A 26503-nucleotide genomic window follows, 5' to 3' on the forward strand; every position below is an offset into this window, starting at 1 on the left:
TTGAGCTGAAGGATGCTGGACACATTCTAACTGATAAACAGCAAGTGCAAGCAGTGATCAGTTCCTTGCCTCAAAGCTGGGAGCACATGAAGGTGCACCTGACCCATAATGAGAACATCAAGACCTTTGAAGATGCCATGCGCCATCTTGAGTTAGAAGAGGATCGCCTCATGGTGGCGAAACCAGAAACCGACATCGATTATGCTGGTTCTAGCTCACATGGGGCTTCGGGCTCCAAGCGCAAGCGCGTCGAAAGGTTCATGAAGTAGAAAAGCAAGGGAGCAAGTTCTTCGGGTAAGAAATCAAAATTTAATCAACATGACAAAGGAAAGCGTTCTTTTGTTAAGAAGATGTCGAGGGTGAAATGCTACAACTGCAGCTAGAAAGGCCACTTCGCTCGCGATTGTGGCGAGCCAAAGAAGGTAAACTCCCCTTGCATTTTTGAGAATTTTGCCTATGTGTCAAGTTCTGTATTTTTAACTGAGTCTAATCCTTTGTGGATCGTAGATTCGGGAGCAATAGACCATGTAGCGAAAGACAGAGATGCCTTTGTAGAGTTCTGACGGGTTCCGACCGGAACAAAATGGATCTGTGTAGGGAACAACTCCAAAGCTGAAGTTAAAAGGATTGGTACCTGCCAGTTGATGATGCGTGATGGACAAACATTGTTCCTACATGACGTATTATATGCTTTGGAGGTTCGTCGAAATTTAGTGTCTGTATTAGTATTGCTTAAACTTGGTTTTAATTTGAACTTCCATAATAGTGGTGTTGATTTGTATTTGAATACGAATTACTATGGTTGTGGATACTTTCTGGATGGTTTTATTGTATTAAATGTTAACTGTGGTGATGTTAACGTTTGTTATTCCCTATTTGCATCTTCCAATTCCTATGAAAATGATGTGAATGTGTGACATGCTAGACTTGGTCATATTGCCCAACAACGAATGCAAAGATTAGCCAAAGAGGGCTTATTAGGCAATATTGAAAAAGTTGATTTGTCTATTTGCGAGCATTGCCTGGCGGGGAAAACAACAAGGAAACCATTCGGAAAGGGTACAAGAGCTGAGTTTCGTTTGCAACTAATCCATTCTGACATCTGTGGTCCAATGAATGTAAGAGCAAGGCATGAAGCTGTGTATTTCATCACATTCATAGATGATTATACTCAATTTGGATATGTCTATTTGATTTCTCATAAATCTGAGGCATTAAGTTGCTTCAAGAAATTTATGAACTTGGTAGAAAATCAATTAGATAAGAAAATAAAAACGTTTAGATCCGATCGAGGTCGAGAATATTTATCTGATGAGTTCAGAAATTTATGTGATGAAAAAGGAATAGAAAAACAGTTGTCTATTCCATATACTTCTCAACAAAATGGTGTTGCCGAGAGGAGAAACAAAACCCTATTGGAAATGATTAGATATATGATGGCACAAGTTAACTTACCTATCACTTTTTGGGGTGATGTTTTGTTAACTGCTGCTTAAGTACTTAACTGTGTGCCTTTTAAATCAGTTACTTCCACTCCGTATGAGTTATGGACAGGTAGAAAACCCGATTTAAGTTTTCTTAAACCTTGGGATTGTGCTGCTTATATTCACGAGCCCTCTCATAAGTATGGGAAGCTGGGTCCTAGAGGCAAGAAGAGTATTTTTATAAGATACTCAGAGCACTCGAAAAGGTACGTGTTTATAGGTGAGCAAGAAAGTGGGAGTATTACTGAATTTGAATCACGAGATGTCACATTCTTAGAAAATGAGTTTCCTAAGAAGGGCGAAATAAGTGAGGACTATTCACTTTTTGAAACCTTGGATCATGATAATGAAATTGATGAAGATCGTCCAAGTGGGAGCAATGTGAGAAATGAGGAATTAAATTCGACTCAATCTCAATTGCAACCGTTTGATGAGACGATACCATCATTATCTAATCCAAGTGGGAGCGTAATGGAGAATGATGTACCACGTGTACAATCTCCCGTACGGCGAACAAGTTGCAAAAGTGTTCCCCAACGACGTTTTGACATTGAAGGCGAAACTTTCATGGTCACTCCACAAGATGAAGATGAGCCAAGGAATATAAATGAGGCTCTAAGTTGCCCTAATAAGGAAAAATGGATAGATGCAATGGAAGAAGAAATGGAGCCAATGAAGTCAAACCATGTTTGGGAACTGGTTAATCTTCCAAAAGGACGCAAAGCTATTGGGAATAAATGGGTTTTCAAAATAAAGCGAAAAGCCGATGGCTCAATAGAAAGATATAAAGCTCGCCTCATGGCGAAAGGGTATAATCAACGGGAAGGAATTGATTATGAGGAAACTTTTTCTTATATAGTGAGATTTACCTCAATTCGCCTTATTCTGGCAATAGTGGCAAGTATGGATCTTGAATTACATCAAATGGATGTAAAGACTGTTTTTCTAAATGGAGAATTAGAAGAAGAAATTTACATGGAGCAACCCATTGGCTTCATTGTGAAAGGCCAAGAACAAAAAGTATGTCAACTTTTGAGATCGATATATGGCCTTAAGCAGTCTTCAAGACAATGATATACACGTTTTCATAATGCCATAGTGGCCGCTGATTTTACGATGATTGATGAAGATCATTGCGTATATATCAAAGAATCCAAAGATCAATTTGTGATCTTATCATTATATGATGATGACATACTGATTGCCGGAAGCAATATGGAGTTGGTTAATAGTGTTAAGAGTTAGTTATCGTCCAATTTTGAGATGAAAGATATGAGTGAAGCTGCATATATTCTTGGAGTTAAAGATTTTAAGAGATCGTTCAAAGAGATTATTGTCTCTTTCGCAGGAGACTTATTATATCAACAAAGTTCTTGAACGATTTTGTATGCGTGACTGTAAACCCATGGATACTCCTATTGTAAAAGGTGAAGGATTGAGCCGTAGATTGTGTCCTAAGACTCCACAAGAGAAGGAACAAATGAAACGTGTTCCTTATGCTAGTGCTGTTGGGAGTTTAATGTACGCTATAATGTGTACAAGACCTGATATATGTTTTGCAGTTGGAATGGTAAGTAGATATCAATCCAATCCAGGTCAAGCACATTAGAAAGCCGTCAAAAGAATCATGAGGTATCTAAAGGGTACTGCTGATTATTCTCTGAGTTATCAAGGAAAGGATCTGCGACTTGAAGGCTACTCAGATGCTGACTGGGGAGGAGATTTAGATGAAAGGAAATCTACCTCTGGATTTGCATTCTTACAGAATAATGGCGCCATATCTTGGAGCAGTAAGAAATAAATATGTGTAGCGCATCCACCATAAAAGCCGAGTTCGTGGCATTGTCAGCAATAGTACAAGAGGAAGTTTGGCTTAAGAGATTTTTGGATCATTTAGGTATTGTTGAGCATGCTTCAAGGTCATTATTAGTCAATTGTGATAGCCAAGCAGCAATAGCATACACCAAGGATCCGAAATATCATGGCAAGACCAAATATATAGATACCAAGTACAATTTTGTTAAAGATATGATAGCACGAAAGGATGCGAACTTGCAGTACATATCTATGCATAGAATAATAGCAGATCCTATGACGAAGTCAATTCCTAGAAATATTTTCAATGGTCATGTAAAATCTCTAGGACTGCGTAGATGCTGATGTACTAAATGTTGTAATTTCCCTGAATGTTCACATTTAAATGAAATTGTTATATCATTGTTATTGCCTATGAGTTTTTTTGATATTTATGCATCTTAATACTTAGTGTATTATGTCAAGAAAGTATGTCAGACAGATAAGATTAACCCACTCACACGGGTAATCGCCTCTATTTACTGTGTGATAAATAGAGATGAGACAATTTTAAGCTTATTATCTAGGTAATAATCGAGAGCTCAAGCTTAAAATATAAATGTCGCCTTAGCTAAGTGTTAAGATGAGGACATAACATTTATTATGTTCGAAAGTAAAATAGTCCACACATTTTACTTTATTTGTCTTTGATGCCAGATGTGAGTTCTGATAGATTCTTTAGAAGAGTAGATACGTGAACTCAAGTTTAGACATTGAGTATGTCTGAACTATCATCTGTACGGTATTGAATGTAAAGACGTACGCTTCACGGGAAATGAGTTAATACTGTAATACATATTTCATACTACTTATGCATGAGACAACCGATAAGAGTGGCAAAAGTTTTGATTTCAACTTTATGCCGTGTGAGACTCTTGAGGATATGAGTTCTTCATTTAGTGCCCTCACGACTCTGACTTATTCTCAAAGTTTCTATTCAGTATTCGCTATCTTAGAGTATTGCCAATGGTCATGAATGATTCGATCTAATGGGACATTTCTAGAAAAGCGAGCTGGACTGAAATAGAGAGGTTTAAGGAAAGAGAAAGATCAATTTATTTATGATGTCACATCCTATTTTTGTATTCACAGGTTGACCAATTATGATTTTGAGTAAATTATAGTTGTGAATATAATATACGAGATACTAAAAGAGATCAAAAGAGATGTAATGTGACTGATTGATCTAGGGTACTGCATACTATATCTACTCGAAAACGTTATGCCCAATTTGAGCTGCTATGTATTCCTAACAGATGCATGGCAACGAGCTTTCGAAGTATGCTGGTCGCACGGATTATTTACTGGTATGAACATTGCAAAGAAGAGAGAGTTATGTTTAGCTCACCATGTACGAGTAGGAGATTATGGGTTTTATGAATAAATGGGCCGTCCATGATGGGCTAACCCAGCCCATTAACCTTGAAAGAGCCCACGAACGAAAATAACTGCAAATGGCAATTATTTTGTGGGAACAAAAGTGAGAAAAAAAAAACTGACATGTATTCTGTAAGTGGATTTGATTCACTATCAGAAACTCTCACTCACTTGAAACCAAAAAGTGACTTTACTCGACAATCGAAAGATCGCTCTCTCTCTCTCGAGGCTGCAATAGGTGCATTTAATCTGTGGCAAAGAGGTATGTTCGTTTACGTAATATGCTTCGTTCGATCGGTGATTCAAGTATAAAATGGGCACGTTTTATGCGTTTTGCAATGTGTTTTAGAGAATGTGTTTCCCGTTTTTCCGCAATTTCTGGGAATCCGTTTCCGTCAAAGATGAAGATGAAGAGAGATCGACCTTGTTCTGCTGCGAGCATTACCAGCGACGAACTGGCTCTTCTCAGTGCGATCATCGCCGGCCGACGATCTAGTAGCTCACCGACAGAAGAGAGAGAGTTTCGAGTACATGTGTCAAGTAGCGGCAATGGTAGTCAATGCTATGTGTGCTTCGGAGGGGTTAAGGTAGATGTCGAGTGCAAGCACGCAAATGCAACGGCTAAACCTCGTCGCCGCACGTATCAAGCGCACTTTTTTAAGACGAGCAAAACAGGGGACCAATCACAACAATATCAGCGGCTTTTGCCAAAATATTTTTGCAATTCATTATTAAATTTTTTTTCCTCTTCGATTACAGATGTTTCTGTGCAATCCGCTTTTGATGACTTACTCCACCGAACAGAGAGTTCATCCTCAAAACAAGATATTTACTTGAGAGCGGCTCAGAAATTAAGCTCTGTTCATTGACCGTGCGTACGGGCCTTTGAAACCCACCGAAGCCCAACCCGAACCACAAGAGCCCGAGACATTTATGGCACCTATCAAGAACACCTGGCCCGATTGAGCGCGAGCCCAATATTTTAAATATAAGGGTTAATATTACAAAAAAACACAAACTGTACACATTTGACAAATTTATCTCAAATTAATTTTTTGACCATAAAAAACCCCAAACTGATATATTTATAACAAATTCACCCTCCATTAATTTCGGTTATATTTAATTAATATCACGAAAAATCATAAATTGATATATTTATAACAAACGGAGGATTAAATACCAACCTAATACAACTACCTTACTTGAATAGGATCTGTTCTATAGACTCGTATCTCTGTGTCCTTAAGACCTATGGAGACAGGAACCAAAGTCTGGTGGATGCACCAAGGCTGTGTGACCAGAGCGTGATTAACGGCTCTATTGGGTTCTGCTTAGATCCATCAGAGCTATAGAGGATCGTTCTCAGCCGGAGTTTCTAGCTGGGATGGTCACACGGCTGTCTGACAGACTTACCCCCATCTTTTACCTTACCAAAAAAAAAACACCCACCTAATACACCCGTCACTCCCACATGTCATCCAACTCAATAATTTAACAGTAAAATTTAACAAAAACTAACAATTGGTAAATTTATCACAGATGTACCGATTTTGAGTTTTTTATAGTCAAAAAATTAATTTTGAATAAATTTACCACAATTGTACAAATTTAGAGTTTTTCATGATATTAACCATAAATATAAATGAAGATAAGTACATTAACAATCCTAAAACTTGTCATGAAAGTGCAATTGAATCATAAAACTTTCAAAAAGTGTAATTAAGTCTCAAAACTTGTTGATTAGACTTTTGACGTCTTAGAATAGGTGGTGTTCGGCGAAAATGTAATCCAACCTTAGGGCCCAGTTGAGCCCGAGGAATGATCACCTCTATCAGTAAAAACCTAAAAGGCGTATTTTGTTATGTAGAAAACAAGAGATTTGCGGATGATAAGATAAATAAGAGGGATATAAACAATTGTACTTTAAGCTAAAGCCAAACATAAGTTTCAACTGAAGATTTCCTTTAGAACTGAGGGTAGGCAGACGATCGACTTCTGCCCCTGCTTCATGGCATAAATCTGGCAGAGCGCAGGACCTGCCACTTTCCAAGCGAATCCGCATAAGCCGATGGCTTTCCCTCCGATCGCGGCATGCCTTCCTGTCGCGTACTCGTACGAAATGTTATAGATCGCGAGAGCCTCATTGAAAATATCGTCCCACCTCCTCGGGCTCTCTTCGAAATCCGGTGCACCATATAGCAACTGTACCAGAAGAATTATGCGAAAATGAATTTCCTAAAACCACATCTCTCTCTCTCTCTCTCTCTCTCTCTCTCTCTCTTCTCAAACTAGGTCTCACAGGAAGTATTCTAAAGACAAGCTTCTCTGTCCTCTGTAACTTGTCTCTAGAGCACTGTTCTGACTAAGACTGGAGAACATAAAAGAGAAGACAAGATAAATATACCTGCTTATATTTCTTTATTACATCATCTGGGGAGCAATCCTTCCCTTCTGCACCTTGGCTTAGAGCAGCTTCCATCTCCTTTCTATATTCGGGGTAGCGTCTTCCCCACTCCATTTGGCAGTCATTCGGGATTTCCACATCAAAATATGGGATCTTCCAGATCCCTAAAATTATCATGGGAAGAAACCAGTCCCCATAAATTTCAACAGCTAAGATGAAGAAAAACGAAAATCGGAGCTGATTAAAATTATAAGAAGAAATAAGTACCAGCAGAAGAAAATGTTTGACTACACACAAAATCTGTTCATTAAACTCGGTGACTCGGTGATAGGATAAAATCCTAATCAACCAACTCCATCGAGAAAGAGTACCTTCTTTTTTTAGGCCGATAGGTTGATGCAATGATCTCAAGTCAACTTTCTACTTACGATAATCCAAATATTGCCAGGCTTCATATTGTACGGAGAGCTAAGTGAGAGCAACCAGTTTAAATGAGTGTTGTCCCATTCCTATAATTATTTATCATACAAACTCACAAAGGTCTTGAGAGTAATAAAAAACTGAATAAGACAAAATCTCACCTTTGCCGGTTGGAATTTCTGCCTGGTATGATTCTACCGTATCAAAAATCAATCCGAGGATAGATTTGGAGCGAAAGGAAATGGAATTATCCTTTCCCATGTAATGTGGGAAAGTTTCTGCCTTCAAAAGTTTGGGAACTTTAATCTGGTCTCCAGTACAAAAGAAAGAGTCGCTAAATAACTTCCAAGAAAAACTACCATCAAATAGGAATAAAGATGCATCACGCAGAGTTTTTATCCAACTCACAGTAAGCACTATGAAATTATGCAAATTTAGCAAAGCGTGCCACAGAGCACTTCGGTATCTATTGCATGCTCATAAAATGGAAAAGTAAGCTCTAAATAATAATACCAATTAGGTCATTAGCCTTGTAAAGAATAGAAGCAAATGCAAGAGAATTGAGAGACTCAAAATCTTATCTTGTCCGACACTTAAATAAAAAGGAACGTAAAATAAGAAACTAACCTTTATTCCACCATTCTTAGGAGCATCTAAGGCATCATAATATATGTCAATCAACTGACAAAGGTTTCTCTCCACCCGACGTTTTTCATCAACTTGATCACTACCAAGCGTTAGAAGACGATCCATCAATGCCTGCCAACTATCAGCTGCAACACCCACTGTGTAACTGAAAACACCATAGAAAATGTCAATTTTTCCAAGCGGTGCCTTTTATGCAGCACAATCAAGCACCATAAGTAGATCACCTTAATCTTCATGATCACATTGTGTTTTCACCAAAATAATCATTAAATAATGAATCAGATTTTTCATCTCAAGACATTTTAAGACAAAAAAACCTGGAGCCAGCTCGATGAACTAAAAAGGCTATAATTCTTTCCTCACCTACGTAATATAATAACCAAATTATGCCTCTACTTACTGGCACATGCCTAGTTTTTAATTAGCTCCAGGCAAAGATAAATAATACATAAAGCAGATGAAAAGTACTCGGAAAAAATATCGAGATTGCATCACATATAAATAACACTTCATTGACGGCAATTCAGCAGGGTGATGGAACAGCAAACGTCGAGCTTCTTAACCAATTTGATAAAATAACTGGAAGTTTTAAAAGCCAAAATGACTAACCTCCTTCAAACTAAAGTAGATTTTGGGCAAAAAACCTAAAGTTTAAAAGTGCAGCCAAAGGTGGGAAAATTCATATTTCTGTGAGGTATTTTATGGGAATAATTTCCGAGAACTTTCTTTTCCCCTAGTTCTTAGATCATTCTCTTCAATCACAAGTAGTTCCAGAATATGGAGTCTCAGATTTACGGCACTGACCTAAAACCAAATGCATATAAAAGCGCCTACCTTGGGTTAAATCTAGTGTTCAACCATAAATCAATCAACTCACACTCCAACTCCTCAAAAGACAAGTCACTTGGCTTCTTGCAGTTCATGTCTTGCGCTGCAGAAGCAGATACCCATGGCTGGCTCGGTGTAAAGTACTTCAACAGCTGACACATGAATTGCACGCTCAATAAGTGGTTGTTTGAAAGATTTAACGGACATCATTCGGCAATTCTGAATCAACAAATTTTGTAAATAGTTCAATCATCACTGCCAAACAATTACCGAGACAACCACTGCAAGGTAGGCCTCACAAAATGACATAACAAGTACAGTACATGATGCACCAATGAGTTCATTGTTAGGAACATAGCCATTGAATCATGATTCACCCTTGATGGAAAAGAAAAAAAAAAGACGGTTGATCCAGGTATCTACAACTGCAAGATATAATAACAAAGATATTCTTAAAAGGGTCTTGTTAACGAGTGCCGCACTCCTTAACTATACTTAATAAGGTAATGTTTTCATTTCCAATACTCTGATAACAAATAACATGAGAGAGACGGTGAATTGGAAATCTATTAGAAAGTCCAACCCAAAAGCTTAAGCTATTAGGTGGAAGGAGACCACATGAATATAAAGAGCATTTAGGACCCGTTGTCAATCGATGTGGAATAATACTTCAACAAAATCAAATAAAAAACTTTCTTATATTGGCTCTTTGACAGGTGCTCCAAACCTTCTTAAGATGCTTGGCTTGGACAGTTAGCATGTAAATGAACATCTCCTTGCCAACTTAGATGTGTTAGGAACAAGAGAATGGAATCAGAGATATCAACAGATTCTTGGGGGGTCCAAATAAATAGGAAACAAAAGAAGATCCACTCTTACAATTTAATCTCTATCAGATGTTAATATCAAAATAGTGGATATAGTCATGATTCAATGGGCTTAGATCGACTTACTTTTTCTTTTGTTGTGCTAGACAACAATGCAGAGACAAATGACCAGCAGGCTAACAACAGAAGTGAAAGACTGCATTTCCATTCCGCCAAATCAATGTTACCCGAGAGATTCAAGAAAAAGCAACAGCAAAACATCTTAGATGTAAAAATTATCCAAGGACATTAAGGATGGCAATCCTCTTCCAGTAAAAGGCCCCAGTTGGTCGGTCATGTTTTTCAACTCATTTTGAAGTTACTTTCAAAGTTTAGGCCTGTACACCAAAGAAGAGACGAAAGAGGTACAGGCACATGCATAAAGAGTGGCTGAAAAGGCCATTTTACATTGCCTATGAGCAAAGCCAAACTAATAAAAGCAAACATGAGCATGAACAGTTTTCCCTGTCGTTCAGGAATTAAGTCCGGGCTCATCTTCTCCTAAAGGTCTGTCACTATAGTAAATAACATGTATGAATTTCAGATAACTTTTTTCGCTAAACTTCAAATAACTTAACTAATAAAGCATTAAATTCCTTTTCCATTGGCCAGATAGGGTTCCATAACAACTGCTTAGCCAAGTTGGAACCCAGTTACGATGGCATACGACTATTCTGAGTATAAGTTTGAAGACCAGTATGCATCAACTGTAAAGCAAGGGAAAATTGTCTAATGAGAAAAAAGGATGGTGAAAAATACCATCCAACTACTAAAACCTCACTTAGAAGAGGAAAATCATGAAAGGATTTTGAAACTGCAGAAAAAAAAGTAGAAAAACTTCTTGTTTGGGGGGAAGGGGAAGGGGGTCCAGGGTGGTATCATAAGCTGGCAAAGGACATCAACCAAATGTAGTACAAGGCAACTAACAAGAATGAGCAAATCTCATGTAAACACCAACCTGAGGGTTCCGTGAAACCCAATACATATCCCCATCGAAATCCCCACTAGCTATTTCATCGGCCAAGGAGCGCGGTCCACTAGTGGGGAAAAATATGGCATACTTGGAATTTCCAACTTTTGTTTCCAATGCTTCCACATATGTAGCGTTCAAAACATGAATATCTCCGAAATGCAAACCAGGATTGCGGTATACTAATACCTTCCCTGAAATTTGTCCACTGTCACTGCATTGATGATTCAAGGCAAAAATTTAAATAGTGGAGACACCTGAAACAGCATTATAACTTCAAAGCGCAATAGGTAACCACACCTTTTCGGAAAAGGCTTTTCCCCAAAGTTGTATCAAACTCAAACATGGGTTAACAAGAACAGAACCAGAGATAGGATGTCACCAAAGCAATATAGCTCGATTGATGTTTAAACCCAAGGGCCAGATATGGAGGCATGTAACTAAATTAAACATCTAAGCCCCAGACAAGCATAGCTACAATTATTGATTGGCAAGCTCAAGCAAAAGCAGTTATAAATGGCATGAGAAAAATCGGATAGGATGATGGTTATTTTAATAACGAAAATAAAAAACTATGCATATCAAAAACTCGTGAAGACTGACCTTATACTTAAACCATAAAACATGATTTTCTTTGGAAACATGAACAATAACAAATCTTTTAATCGATCGCCTTATAAGACAAAACACTCTTACTGGTCACCCCATAAAACAGAATACTCTAATGGATCACAATGAAGTTACCGATCAATGTGAAAGTAGATCCTACCGGATATAAAGGATTCCTAGCTCGGACATGCCCCCGGGAGAGGGTAAAACCAATTGTTTGATGTCAACTGCCAGCCTGACCACACTACTCTCCGAAAATTCTATACATCTCAAAATATGGATGATCACTGACAAAATTTTGCCAAAAGAGATCTATTTCCGAAATAGAAAATACGACTTTTTAATGATCTTTGAAAAGGCGAATCACTTGCATGGGGTCCTCACAAAATTCAAATCATTTCTTTGAAATTCCTTAAAGTTGGATAAAAGTACAACATTAGCTTAGTCAAATAGCCAAATCATATGCAAACCTAAATTTTGAATTTTACCCTACAGCATGGTTAGAAGTTATTCCATAACCATACCAAGCCACTACAAACAAAGGGATGCACTCTGAAATTAATATTACAAAATGACTGTTTATCTTGAGTTTTCATTAGCGGACTCATTCTAAATAACAATCACACATAGAAAGATGAGATTAAGAGTACATACAGAATAATACAAACTTCATCACTTTTAAGAATTCCTGTGGGATCGGCTGTCCCCATAAGATAGTAAGAATCTGGAATAGGAATCCTTCCTCCTTTCAAACTCTTCTTTTCATCCTGCATCAGTTCGGATAGATGATTCTGTAGGTATGTTTCGTCCAGAGGAATCCCAGATAAGATCATTCTGGCCGCGATGAAACCATCCTTCTCACCATGATTCACCGAAACTGCTCATACAGTAAAAGAACAAAAGGAAAACAAAAGGCAAAATGATTACACATCAAATAGCAATTGAAGGAAATGTGCACCCACAGGACGTAAAAGCACCAAAGATAAACAGAGATGCCCTTTTATACTTATGCATATTTCGGATCAAGAAAAATAAAAGAAGCAAATCCAAGTAAAGAGAAAGAAAAACAAATCGGACAAAATCTCTTTTTGGACTGTTTTAAGAACAGACAATATTTCAACAGTCCAAATGTTCAGAAGACTACTACCTCTTAAAGCCGCTCGTTTACTAGAGAAGACACTATTTGCATCTCCCAGAGCACTCTCCAGCAAGTCCAAAAGAAATTCTTTCGGGACCCCACCATAGCTTAAAAGTGCAATCAAGGTCTTTGAAAGACACGCAGGCTTTGGTTTATTGCTGCAATGATGAGGACCAAGGTCTAATAACTTCCTCCGGAAAGGTAAATTTTGATGGCAGAAAAAGCTCCGAACAAACAGCAACAGGATTTACTAATTCTCCATAATGTAATCTTGAATTCAACTGTCAAGAATTCCAGCCAGTTTCAAACCCATAAGATTTGATAAAGACTGAATCATGATCAACATTCTAAGTTGAATCTACAATTGGCATTTTAAAAGTCAGCCATCCAAAGCATCACATTTTTCCAATCTGCTGACATCATCTTAAAAAGAAATTAACAATGAAATTAGGATATAGTTGATAGATTGGCTTCACAAAATCCATGGTGTCTCTAACCAGACAGTAGGACTCAGTGTATTATATACAATATTTCTGCAGTACACTCCACTCTATGAAGGTAAAATGCCAAAAAAGGCCTATGCTGTGGCAAACTTTTCAAAGAAGGCCACACGTCTAATGCCTAATATTCGTAAAAGTAAATGAGCAGAAGTCTCAAATTCTCAGTTTTAGGGGTACAACGGACCTCTTATTCTGTTGGGTATAGCGCATAGATTGTTCCGCACATTTCTTTTGATACAATTGAAGATTCTTGTCAAGGAGTCACAGCATCAGTATCACAAGGTAGGCCACAATGGTCATACTGAGTTTTATGTACCTCAAAAACTCCCAATGGAACCCCCTTTGGGCCACATCTATTACGAAGAGTCTCTCTCATAAAATTGTATGAAAATGATATAAAGTTCTAAGATAAAAGTTAGGGAAAATATCACCAAAAATCCCAAATTATGCCACTTGGGATAAATTTACCCTGAACTTTTTTTGACACGAAAAACCCCAAATTATGCCACTTGTGACAAATTTACCCTAAACTTTTTTTTGTGATACGAAAAATTCCAAACTATGCCACTTGTGACACATTTACCCCGTAATACTTTGGCCCATGGGCATTTTCGTCTTCTTCCTATTTCAGTTTTTTTTTTCCTTTTTTGCTCTCTTCCCTCCGCCGGCCATGGTGGAGGGAAGCCGGCGAGGGTCACCCTCGCCGGCGTCGTGCCCTCGCCAGATTTGGCAAGGGCAGCCCTCGCCTAAGTCGAGCGAAGTCACCCAACGCCGGATCTGGCGAGGGCGACTTTGCCCGACTCAGGCGAGGGCTGCCCTCACCCACCCAGGCGTCGGGCGACCCTCGCCGGATACGGCGAAGGCAGCCCTCACCGGCTTACCTCCGCCATGGCCGGCAGAGGGAAGAGAGAGAAAAAGAAAAAAAAAAGAAAAAGAAAAAAGACGAAAATGCCTATACACCAAAGTATTGTGAAGTAAATGTGTCACAAGTGGCATAGTTTTGGATTTTTCGTGTCACAAAAAAAAGTTCAGGATAAATTTGTCACAAATGGCATAATTTGAAATTTTTTGTGTCACGAAAAAAGTTCAAGGTAAATTTATCATATAAGATTACAAGTGCAAAAGCATATAAAAGCCTCTGTATTTTCAAATCATGAACAAGATCTGAAACATGAGGTGTTACAGGGATGGTATGAAACTTACATATGTGTGACTTCCAACAATGGAAGTGAAGATATTCAAAGGTAGATATGGGTGAGAGATATGGAAAGGTTGAGATATAATCGGCAAAAGGACACTATAAGTGCCATAAGTTGTGTACGGAGATCACTTTGGTGTCAACTTTTTTGAAAAATGATCACTTTAGTGCCAATATTGACATGGTCGCCGGAAATCTGACGTAGCTCTTTTTTTATTAATTTCCGATGCTGACATGGCTCGCCGGAAATCTGACGTGGCTCTTTTTTTGGCCGGAGTCACTAAAGTGATCTTTTTTCCTTCGACTTGGCACCAAAGTGATCCGAAAAAAAGTTATGGCACCAAAGTGATCTCCGTACACAACTTATGGCACTTATAGTGTCATTTTGCCAAATATAATCTCTCTTATTTTCAAAAGGAGAAAGGTTTCTTTGGAGAAAGGCTTCTCTAGATATCAGACAATTTTCTAAAAAGAATTTCATGTCCTCTTCAAATTGAAGAGTTCAGGTTTTAAAAGCATCTTGGTCACTGTGGAGAGGGTTCACGGGACCTTACTATAATGAACAGTAAAAGGCAAAAGTATACAGTGATGCTTTTATAAAAGTAGTCAAACATAAAAGTTGACAACTATGAGCTTCTTTCGGCTCCTTTGTCATCATTTCAAAATCTGGATAAGGATTCAGGAGGGTCCTCTTCTTCCTCTTCATCTTCGTCCTTGACATCTCCCCATCTGATACCGAGTATGCCTGGTATACCATAGCAGTCGTCTTCATTGGAGTTTCCACTATGATGAGAATGGGAAGAATTTGAATCTTTAAATTGAGAAAGAGCTTGTTTTAACAGTTCAAAATATCGCTTCAAAACAAATTTTTGCCAGATGGCCAGCCATACTATCAGTTTTTGATTTTGATATTGAATTCATAAATGGTATTACAAATTCTTTACCTGATTTTCTCACGAGAATTTTTATAGGGAAAATGCCTCCCAATAAACCTACCCGAAAAGACAAAGCAAAGAAATTGCCGAAACCCCAAAGCAAAAACCCTCGGGCCTAACCGATATTAGGACCTGGCTTCAAGCAGTTCAACCCTGTTGAACCATCTTTGAATATCACTACCATATCAAATCAAGTTACCAAAGAACCTGTATCCTTTGATATTTCTTAACTATCTCATGAAGAAGCAATCAAACTTCTTCAAGCAGCCTTCAATAATCAGTCACTAAAACAATCAATAGTAAGTGTGGATCCTTCTCCTATCCCTATAGCCAATCAAAAGACAATAAGAAAACGAATTTCTAGTGAGATGGTTATTCAGCCAACTCAGGCAACCCCTCAAAAACAAAAATCTGTTTTCATTCAAAAAACTGTATACCAAAATGTAAGTACAGTTGAAAATGGATTTTATCATGAGAACCCTTACATATTTGCAAAAAATACGTTTTCTGAAAATTTTAATTATGTTCCTCATGATATTTACAAAACAAATGAGTTTTATGAAAAGATTTTGACAGAAACAAAATCCGTCACTATTAAACATTTTTTTGACAAAACTCATTAAAATTATTCATCCTTCTCAGTGGAAACCCCATCCTACAACCATGATGAAATTTGAGGTCAAAATCAACGAACCACTTCCATAAAAATCCTCACTCATATTTTGATTACCAACAAACTTGATGGAATACTTTCTTAAGAAAAAATGCCAATAATACCCATACTTAACTGTTTTTCTTTGAAAACTTTGATATTAGACAAGTTCCTTTCTTGTTCATCAAATGGTGGAAACATTTTGGTTCCATTGTTGAAATCCTCCATCCATGGGTGCAACCCAGTTACAAAATATTCTCCAACCAATTTGCACCCCTTTCAAATAAAGTCTGATTTCCACAGCTGATGCTCTTTTTCATATATTTTGGAGTATCATGGGTCACAGCATGGAATTTTGATTACAGAAAATCCATAGATTGGAACACTATCATTCTCATCAGAAGATTTAAAGTCAAATGGTAGGTCGGTTCTAAATTCTAGGATAGAGTTGCTGAACAAGCCGTCACAGAATGGTTGCATAACAGAAACCCTAGCCCAATCAATCAAAATAATATCACTCCCTTTCTACACGATAAAAGGTTCGTTCTGTCAAAACTAGCATCTGCTAAGTCTCATCAACAATTAGCAGGAATGCTAAAATAAGCCCTTTCTCAACTTGAAAATTCAAAATCTTCCCATTCTCATCATAGTGAAAACTCCAATGAAGACGATTGCTATGGTATACCAGGTATATCCGGTATCAAATGGAGAGATGTCAAGGATGAAGACGAAGAGGAAGAAGAGGACCCTCCTGAATCCTTATCCAGATTTTGAAATGATGACAAAAGAGCCGAAAGAAGCTCATAGCTGTCAACTTTTATGTCTGACTACTTTTATAAAAGCATCACTGTATCACTGTACACTTTTACCTTTTACTGTTTACTACAGTAAGGTCCCATGAACCCTCTCCACAGTGACCAAGATACCTTTAAAACCTGAACTCTTCAATCTAAAGAGGGCATCGAATTCTTTTCAGAAAACAGTCTGATATCTAGAAAAGCCTTTCTCCAAAGAAACCTTTCTCCTTTTGAAAATAAGAGAGATTATATCTCAATCTTTCCATATCTCTCACCCAGATCTACCTTTGAATATCTTCACTTCCATTCACACATCTGTAAGTTTCATACCATCCCTGTAACACCTCATGTTCCAGATCTTGTTCATGATCTGATAATACAAAGGCTTTTATATGCTTTGGCACTTGTAATCTTATAATATTTGCACTTGTAATCTTTCGATATTATTTAAATATCAGTAATCTTTCTTAATTGCAATTTATATTACAGCAATATACTCCACAAGCGGCAGGTTATACCGCCTGTGGTTGGTCTGTTTTTGTTATACATCCTTACTTCTTCTTACTATTTTACCCTTTTCGCCTTAATTTACCACCTACATGGTTGGTTTAATATTATTACTTTTAATTCTGTATATTGCTTATGGCTTTTATATAAGTTACAATGCTCTTTCATTTATTTAGTTTCATATTATTTCTAGTAATAGAATACTTAAACTTTTATCTTAGAACTTTATATCATTTTCATGCAATTTTATGAAAACATAATACATTCATTGTTCTTGTTTGACAACAACATATCTGTATTTAAAAGAAGATATTTTAGATAGTCAACAAACTAGATAGTCAACAAACTACTCTTCTTCTTTACTAACTAGATCCCCAGATCCTAGGAAGCTGATATAACACACACACACACACACACACACACACACACACACACACACATATATATATGTATATGGTTTTGCTGATATAATGTGTTCAACTTGAAGTTACATTAAAAAGCACTAGGCCAAATACACAAGCTACCGACTCTGCTAAATTAGTTCACAAGGAAAACATGTCCCATGTTCAAATTAAACTGCTGAAAGAACAGGAAAGCAGCAAACTTTTCAGTCTGCTTTTGTAGGGGTCTTTTAACCAGCTAACCGCAAAGGAAAATCTTAACATAATAATCAACAACTCAGAAGTATAGCAGGGCAACAAACCCACACATACCACTGTGATCACAGTACTAGGGTCGAAGGTGCCATAAGAACCTCAGAGAATTAATTAAGCCAATAATAGCTTGCTGGCAAAATATGCTGGTTGTACCTTGTTTGTACTATTTCCAGTGATTCAATGGTCCTGATATCTGAAAGCTTAGGGTCCTTTTCAACCTTGATCATCGACGGTCGAATATGAATTGTATGAGGGGGGAGCTAAAGATCAAAATTCAAACAAAACAATCAGAATGGAAGATATTTATGATCCGATAGAAACAATGAAATAAATCGCAATATAGAGAATTATTGCAGCTGCAAAACTAATAACTAGACTCACAGTTAGAGCTCAAAGCTGAAATGATACTCAATAGTGCAATGTGGATTTTCCTAAGCAACCAAAACACTCTAACAACATCAATGATCTGAACAATTTTCTGCACGACCGGCTTTATGAACAGCATTCCTTTTTTGCTTCCTCTTGTGAGCAATGATGGACGGAGGAAAAGCCCACCAGAACACATGAGACTTCTATTGCACTCTCATACTGATACATTATAGCTAAAAGCAGCATAAATGAAGCTGGAGAGCAAATTTCATTCATGTCAACCACCAAACAAATTTGATTCGGGCTCATGAAACCAGTCTGGAGAATAATTAAATAGCATGAAAACCTAGTAAATCTTACATAACAATATTTATCTTATTTTGCTAATAAAATTGGAGGACCAACGCATGTTTGATATCAAAAAGGAAGAATGAAAAGATCAATTTCACTTCCAACAATTTATACCACATTGTTTTTTATTAAATATAGGACTTAGTAAGAGAAAATTCTAGTTTTTAAAATATTAAATAAATTCAAAGCAGAAGTACATGACAGGAAATGACAACACTCCAATATTCAGAACAGAAAACAGCACTCCAATAATCAGAACAGAAAACAGCATAATACAGCAAAATCTTTACTTGCTTATCAAGGAGAAGAGTTCCCTTGACGGCTCTACCATCATTGTATAGACGGCACTGAATCAGCAAAGGCTGCAAGAGAAGTTTAAAGAGCAAAAAGTTCAACCTGCACATACTGTACAATAATCAAGCACCAGCACAAAAAAAAAATCTCCATCAACTACCGGATCACAGATGCCCTCTCTAAGTATCTGCTCATCATCGCCGCAGCCAGCAAATCCCTAGGATAACAGAAAAATGACCAAATCATAGGCAAGTAGCATCTAGAACAGCTATAAATACAAACTTCTAGGAAATTAACTTAAAACTAGAGAAATGAGAGACAAGACAAATATGTATTCAGTCATATGCCTTCTTAACAATTTTTCCCTAAAAAATGCACAATAGAAGGGAAGAAAGCAACGCATTCTTGTGGACCCCGTGGCACTGAAAATATCTCAAAGAACTCCCCAGAAAGGAACGAGCTTAGTTTAATTCAATTCTTCTACTCGTGACTAACATTTAAAACACGTCCATTTGAATGAGGGAAAGAAAGGCCTAAAGAAAGATACGAAATTAAAATAGTTGAACAGAGGCAACAAATCCATAACTTTATAATTACTGTACTTTGAAAACATTAGTCACTAACGATATCAATAAAGGCATTAAACACAAAGGTGACTGCTCAAGGCTTATGAAAAGATATCTTCACTTTACATGTAAGAAGGAAATTGATCACAATAGGATCGATTAACAATGCTTTTTTTGCAGTAAAAGCAACTCACCAAACTGCGATCTGCAACACCTAAGCTGCAAATTCACATTGTGTACTGCTTAGATCTGCATTTTGTTCAAATTTATTGCAGAGATTGCATCCCTTAAACAAAATACTACTATTACTAGACAGTCCAGTAATTCATCATACCCAGGCAGCATCATCCTATTTGCCAAATGTAGTATTGCCATTACAGTGTCATCATGACTATACCATCTAAAGATATAACCCACAATTAACCATAAATGGCATCATTACGTACTACCAGTTTTCCTTTTTTATCGCTGTCATTATTTTTGAAGATCAGTTTCTTTTGCATAGCAAGACGAAGATACCATTAATATGATAGCCCATATCCACAGGTCACAAACCTTAAAAGCAGGAGCAATCACACCTCTTCCCTTGAAAATATTTCCAGGACACTTCAAAGCTATGTCCTCGGAAACAAATCCAGTTCCATCAGTATGTATAAGTGGTTTTCCGTTCTTATCATAGATGGAATTTCCCTCTTTGTCCTGCTATTAGACAGGAAATTGACCATACTAAGCATTGGAGCGAAGTAAAAGAATACCTTTAGATGACACCAAGTTTTCATTCACGAAATAATCAAAAGATAACACCTTGCAATCCTTATCCTTAATTCTCTCAATCGTCACTCGATTCCAGTCAACTTCCAAGCTAACGGTCTTGGACAAGATAAGAGACAACCTGTTTATTAGCAGATGCACGTCATTAGGATATAATATAGTTCATGCAAAGTTCAGATGAGAAACTTCTACAGCAACGAACCGTATCATGTAGCGGGATATGCTGGACACTGTATGTGCATGCATGAAGAAGCATCTAGCTTCATGTACTGTTTTCCTTTCTTTAAGTGCCTCGCACTCCATGCAAACAAAGTAACACCTCACAGAGGATGTAGTAGGGTCTCTTTTTCTCTCTTCTTTGCCCCCATCCTTAAACACTATCAGCAAGGATGAAAGATTTATTGGCAGTTGAACATGTATTTAAGCTCTCATTACAGCAAACGAGGCTCCAAAAACTAAGATGAAACAAATCTCCGTTAGGCATGCCATACAATTAATAACAAAAGAAAAACGGAAAAATACTTTGTGAAATAGAAACCAAGATAACCAACATATGAACGCTTGTATGTGCTGATGCAATTATCATGACTGCGCATCTGGTTCTAGACGCAAGCCGAGCATAAAAAATGTCCAGAAAATGTATACAGACCGGGGGGAAGAGTATTGCGTATTGCATAGTGTCAAAAGACAAAAGCTAGCAGAGGCAAGGAATCCCCACTCCCGCGCTTTACTTAGGAACATGGATGGGTAAAATCATTGTCGAATGGAAAACAAGAAACATGATTACAACCAAGATTCATCTAATTAGGATACAAGTTCTCCCAACAAATTAAAGACAATGCAGAAATTTTGGCAAAATAACAATAAGATTGAATTCTTAACTTGTGCTCTCATATAATGCTGGGAAGCCGCTTGTCCCAAAAGTTCAAGCAGACAGTAAATGAATACATATTGCACATAAGTATACATCTACACTTACGAAATTTCATTTTCATGCTTTTAAATTTGCTCTGAAATTTTGAAAATGGAAAAAAGAATTGTTTTTTTTAATACTATATAAAAATTGTAATGAGTATACATGTCAACATTCGTATATTCTGAAAAGTTACATGTAATGACTATGCATGTAAACATTGTGAGATCAACAAGATTTTATGAAACTAAGAGTTAATACGAAAGGTCATTCCAAACAAACTCTACATTTCCCAAAGAGAGAAAAAAGCAAAGGGAGTGTGCAACAAAAGAATAAATGACTACAAGCAAACTGCAAACTCATGCTTGTGTGAAGCTATATTTTCCATTTCAACATTAAATAACAGTGGAGAGCTGTCAACAATTTATACATTAGCCAAATACAAGCCATAATACAGTATCATGACCGATTTTTCTGATTCCTTTTATCATGGTTGTCTTATTTGATGATACAAATTGCTCACAAATTCACATCTTCTGATAAATATCATAATAAAAGCTTAAGAACATACACACAACGAACAAAACTGCACACAAAGAGCACAAGCAATGAAAATTACCGAAGAACTTGTATCGACGCAAACCAACAGGAATCCCTTCCTTTGCAATCTTTCTATACATAGTAAGAGTATCATCCGACATCTCTTCTGCCAACTTGACAAGGAGAACATTCTCATCTCCTAATGCCTTTTGTAGAAGTGTTCTCGTCTTATTAAGGTAAGGTCCCTGAATGCGCACACACAGTCTCGAGCATCATCATTAAGAAGCTAAAATCATAAGGATTTTGTTCAAAAGTGCCAGTAGGGAACTTTCTTAACAACCAAATAAGGAAACTCTGTAATATCCGAATGCATTGCTTTATTTGTAATACGTGTAATCACTACTTTGATAATTAGAACCTTCTTATGCTTACCAAATGCCCTTGGGCAATTGATACCAGGATCCAAAAAGTCAAACCACTTTTCTTTTCGGCACCAGAAGAAGCTGACCGGTGAAATAAACAGATGGCATGGAAGAAAAAATAAACACATTCTTTATGGTAGTAAAGAACACAACTTCAAAGCACATTGTTCTACTGCATTTTTCCTCTCTAAATGACTCGATCATATCAAGATTAATATATCAGATGACCAAGCCAGTGTTAGACAACTTCAAAGCAGCAAGAGCCAAATACAGAAAACGCAGTGATTAAGATGCGAGTCGGCATTCTGCCAAGGTGCACCAACCAATGCCACTTACAATCTTTTCAATTAACAGATCACCCATTTGCTAAATTAAACTCAAATTTATTCCATATAAATTACGCATGCTGATAACTACAATATACAAGGGGAGTGCGAAAAGAGGAAAAGGAGACTAAGTGATGCACTAATCCCACTCTCTGGAAAAATCATTTCCACAACTTAGTTGGGAAGAAAGAGCCATTGCTGATATAACCTAAGAGTCAGAATTCAAGTCTTACAGTATATGTTCAAGATAAAAGCCAAGAAACTTACTTTAAAACAATAACACCCCTGAGGTGAAACGTGACAATGGTAGAAATGTGTCCTTCCAGAATCCCAGTCAACATGCTGAAAGCAGCAACAACATAAACACCGAAAAAGTTTCAGGTGACACCTTAATCAGAATTATTAAGAATATTAGGATAGATAACTAGAATAATCTTCTAAAAGTTTGGATATTTTATCCCTTTCCACTTCAAAATAAAATAAAATTAACACATACATAATTTGTTCCAGAACCATGTATTCCTAAGCTCAAGTATCTCTGACTACCACGGTTAATACCTAACATTGCTTGATAAAAAGTTCAGAATTAAGTTTTGTACATTAAACATAAAATTTAGCACCAATTAGTCCAAGAGATCAGTTTCAACTAAGATGTCATCATGTTTATTCTACAGGCACCTAGAATGAGAGATGTAATGGAATTAATGAAATTTTTTCTTATTTGTTTTGATATTGGCATTGACAAGTGAAAAGAGGTTAGGCCTTTCATTCTCTTTAAAAATATCTGCAAATTTAACTTGTTTAGTCAAACAAAGAAATCCAAATATGAAAAAAGATGAAGTAAATGGCTGACTTCTTTGCTATTCTAACATATTATATACATGAGGAGCTTGTGGAGACAACAAAAAACGGACTCTATTACAAGAAAAGTGGAGAAACCGCCATGAGAGCTGACATAGAGAGACAATACACAGCTAGAGAGTGTCCACACCACATCCATGCATGCGAGCAAAAAAAAATTTCAATAGTGATGAAAGTGATTCTTCTAGTTGTTAAATGCCACATACTACGCAACCCATTATGCATTAGTGATAAGTTCAACAACCACAATTCTCACGAAAAAGCTTCATCCTTGCCAAACAAGCACCGTGGCTTATCATTCTTGTCCAATTATTCTGGATTTTCGGAAGAAATTACAAAATGGATCATATTCATTTAAGACTTTTTTGATAAAAGAAAATCCTAGTGATGTGCAAATGCTAATGTCAAGCACTCTTTTGTCCTTAAGGTGTTGCGAGCAGTGTGATGCGCTAAACATCTAAATTAGAAACATTATGAATCGTACTGCTCAATTTAATATGTGAGAGAAAAAACCACAAAATGCAACAAACCTTAAGCTCTATTGGTACTGTTCACCTATAGTTATTTATATGGGGTATAATCATCTCAACCGAGCAGCATTGCCATCATGTTCCCAAATCAAATGATAAAAAAAAAATTCCCATTACCACATTCCAACACATAAGGATCGTTGCATTAAGAGATTATATGTCCATGCAACCTCAAACTAACCACTCTTTCCTCACTCATTTCTAAACTAACAATTAATTATACACATCAGAACACAGGTTTTTACTTCCCATCATCCATTGCAAGATGTTAGAGACAATATAATGGAATACTACACAAACCATCATTAATTCCCTCATGATACGTGATCTACAATACTCATCCTGTTTTACAGTAAATTTGCAATTAAACACTTGCATGAACATTTCTAGTATTGTATAGTAATAATAAGCACACTTCCATATTTACATATAAATATGTATCTCTCTCTCTCTCTCTCTCTCTCTCTCTCTCTCTCTCTCTCTCTCTCTCTCTCTCTCTCTCTCTCTCCAGCGCGCATGCACGCACATTTGTGTATTTTGGCCATTATTTTATCAAATATTTATAATATGTATCAGACAAGAGTTTTTTGATTTAGGTCATTTTACCAAATCATCTGGCAAGCATATCATGCTCAAATTATATATATTATAATGGCCAATGCCTCTCGTATCACTTTCCTAACTAATACCATTCCACGTTTCCAATTTTAAGCCACATATCAAAGTGATCCATGCTCCAAGTCACTTCATAACAATCTGCCTCCTAACAATTGAGGGACAATTTCCAAAATGAAAAGAAGGGACTAGTTTTGGAAACTATGCACAAATGAATCGCTTCCTAAAGGTTACCTTACAACGGTCATCTTTCTTGACACGAAACCGCCCAATGGCATTCCAGACCACTTCCTCAAATTCGATCATTCTGAGATCTTTCAGCAGTCGAATCCTATCGCTGTCTATGGCATCTTCAAGATTTCCTCTGCATAAAATAGCAGCCCAATACTCTCAAAATGCAGAGCTGACAACATTCAGACAGAGCAACTAAGAAGAGAACTTACTCCCCAATGTAGTTTAGAATAAGAAATGCTTTTCTAAACTCCAGTTCGCTCAACGCCTTCATGTGGGGGCTAACTGCTTGTCCATTCCAATTTTGCAAACTCGGAAGAAGTCTCGGACTTCCAATCTGTTGATCTCGCACAGGAGAGCTTCCCAATCCATTGTCTAGCAGAAGAATACCCAGCTCAAATTTTTTGTACAAACTTTGAACAAACACTCTTGCTGGACAAATAGCGCCGGAAGATGAAAAGAAGATGCAGTTTAGAGCATTATTCTTCTTTTTCAATTTCCAAACAAAAACACAAGTAACCAGAGGCCATTTTATACGATTCAGTCACTCTCACCACAAAAACAAGACAGTGAACATAAAACAAGGAAAACCACCGTACCAGCAGATTCTTTTACGCGTACATTGAGCATACTTTGAACAATCCATGTTCATCATTATACACAGGAAGACAAAACATGACATGTAGGAAGCAAGTTTTCCATTTCCTAACAATAAACACCGGCAAACAAAGGCGATAGTACAACAAAAACATATAGTTCAGTCGCTCTCATCACAAAAATAGAAAAAAAAAACTATCATATAAAAACGAGAGGCTGCGTCACCTCATGCAACAGTTATGTCTTTGCTCACCAGTCACTATCGTCCCTCCGAACATGTCAATTCTCCAAAACGAATCAAATCGGATAATCTAAACAAGATGTTGACACCGCAAATGGTGATAACAAGTTGTTATTAACAACGCAACTTCCAAATTTGCGATGATTGACCGTCCCCTATTGCTCTAATTTCTCCGAATTACAAGCACAAAAATCACCAGCACGACCTCCACACAACCAAAAAAAAAAAGAAAAAAAGAGAACGAAAGCTCCACGAAAAAGAACATCACTGACGGGCCGGACTTTGATCATTCAAGGACATGCGAGCGATCTTCGACGGAGACGGCGAGGGACAAGAGCCGGCGCCGGCGCCGGTGCCGCTTTCGATGATGCGGGAGATCAGACCGTCGATGGACCACTTGATTTTCGTCGCGGCTGTCGACCTCAGGACCCGAAGCGCGGCCTCTTCGTTGAGCGACGCGAGCTTCCTCCGAGTCGACGCGTTCGGGGGAGGCTGGTTCTGATCAGTGCAGATTCGGCGTATCGCGTCCTCGACGGAAAGAGGAAGCGGCACCATCTGCGAAGGCGAAGCGTTCATGGCGGTCGACGAGTGTGTCTCAGAGAGAGAGAGTGAGTGAGAGGTTTCTGAGCTTGATCGATCGCGACGGAGAGACGGTGTTCGAATTTTCCGGGGAAAATCTGAAATCAAAATGGAGAATGTCGACACCTCCTTTCCATTTTCTCCTTCTCTTTTTGGGGCTTGGGTACGGAGAAAGCGCAGAGTGGAGCGTGAAACTGGGGAAATGCTGCAACGTTGCCGGTCGGGTCGAGTCACGTCAAAGGTCCTTGTCTGAAACCAGGAGCAGATAATTGCACTTGTCCGTTTTCGCTCGGAAAGCAAAAACTTTTGCACTGATTTTCATTTCAAAAGTTCAGAACAGCCCCCAAAATTCAAAATTACGAAAAAAATTTAATATGAATTTTTCGTGCCGAAATTGACATATCATAAAAGTTCCAAGTGTCTCGATTTATGAAGAAATCAAACCATAACT

The 26503-nt window shown here is 37.5% G+C and overlaps 1 protein-coding gene and 1 non-coding gene across 4 annotated transcripts; one reads left to right on the forward strand and one right to left on the reverse strand.

Annotated features, from left to right (window-relative positions):
• Positions 1 to 5910: 5910 nt before the first annotated feature.
• LOC115662490 (small nucleolar RNA U3) lies at positions 5911 to 6128 on the forward strand. The gene has a single exon (XR_004003261.1). It is a non-coding gene; the product is annotated as a small nucleolar RNA U3 (small nucleolar RNA).
• A 361-nt stretch (positions 6129 to 6489) lies between these two features.
• LOC115662489 (probable RNA-dependent RNA polymerase 5) lies at positions 6490 to 26184 on the reverse strand. Of its 3 annotated transcripts, none has more exons than XM_056307769.1 (19): positions 25755 to 26184; positions 24848 to 25010; positions 24639 to 24768; positions 22666 to 22740; positions 21730 to 21895; positions 20400 to 20574; positions 20231 to 20318; positions 19982 to 20128; positions 19021 to 19077; positions 18857 to 18928; positions 18000 to 18106; positions 12611 to 12759; positions 12118 to 12340; positions 10843 to 11068; positions 9025 to 9170; positions 8170 to 8335; positions 7704 to 7848; positions 7123 to 7286; positions 6490 to 6920 (listed from the first exon to the last, which is right to left on the reverse strand). In XM_056307769.1, exons 1-19 carry the CDS (start codon positions 26047 to 26049, stop codon positions 6666 to 6668), a joined length of 2949 nt encoding a protein of 982 aa, XP_056163744.1. In that variant the 5' UTR covers positions 26050 to 26184; the 3' UTR covers positions 6490 to 6665. The 3 variants fall into 3 exon arrangements, with proteins under 3 accessions (XP_056163744.1, XP_056163743.1, XP_056163742.1); XM_056307768.1 differs by having other exon boundaries at positions 19982 to 20125; positions 25746 to 26183; XM_056307767.1 differs by having other exon boundaries at positions 25746 to 26183.
• Positions 26185 to 26503: the final 319 nt, after the last annotated feature.

The sequence above is a fragment of the Syzygium oleosum genome, unplaced genomic scaffold (assembly GCF_021117445.2).
Source record: "Syzygium oleosum isolate NSW1041296 unplaced genomic scaffold, Sole_v2.1 Sole_v2.59, whole genome shotgun sequence".
NCBI classification, from domain to species: domain Eukaryota; kingdom Viridiplantae; phylum Streptophyta; class Magnoliopsida; order Myrtales; family Myrtaceae; genus Syzygium; species Syzygium oleosum.

Coding starts and splice junctions, on each gene's coding strand:
- LOC115662489 (XM_056307767.1), bottom strand. CDS start 26,049: ATGAACGCTTCGCCTTCGCAGATGGTGCCGCTTCCTCTTTCCGTCGAG. Junction 25,011..25,745: donor GAATGATCAAAGTCCGGCCC/GTCAGTGATGTT, acceptor TTCTTCTGCTAG/ACAATGGATTGGGAAGCTCT. Junction 9,171..10,842: donor GGGTTTCACGGAACCCTCAG/GTTGGTGTTTAC, acceptor TTCATGTGTCAG/CTGTTGAAGTACTTTACACC.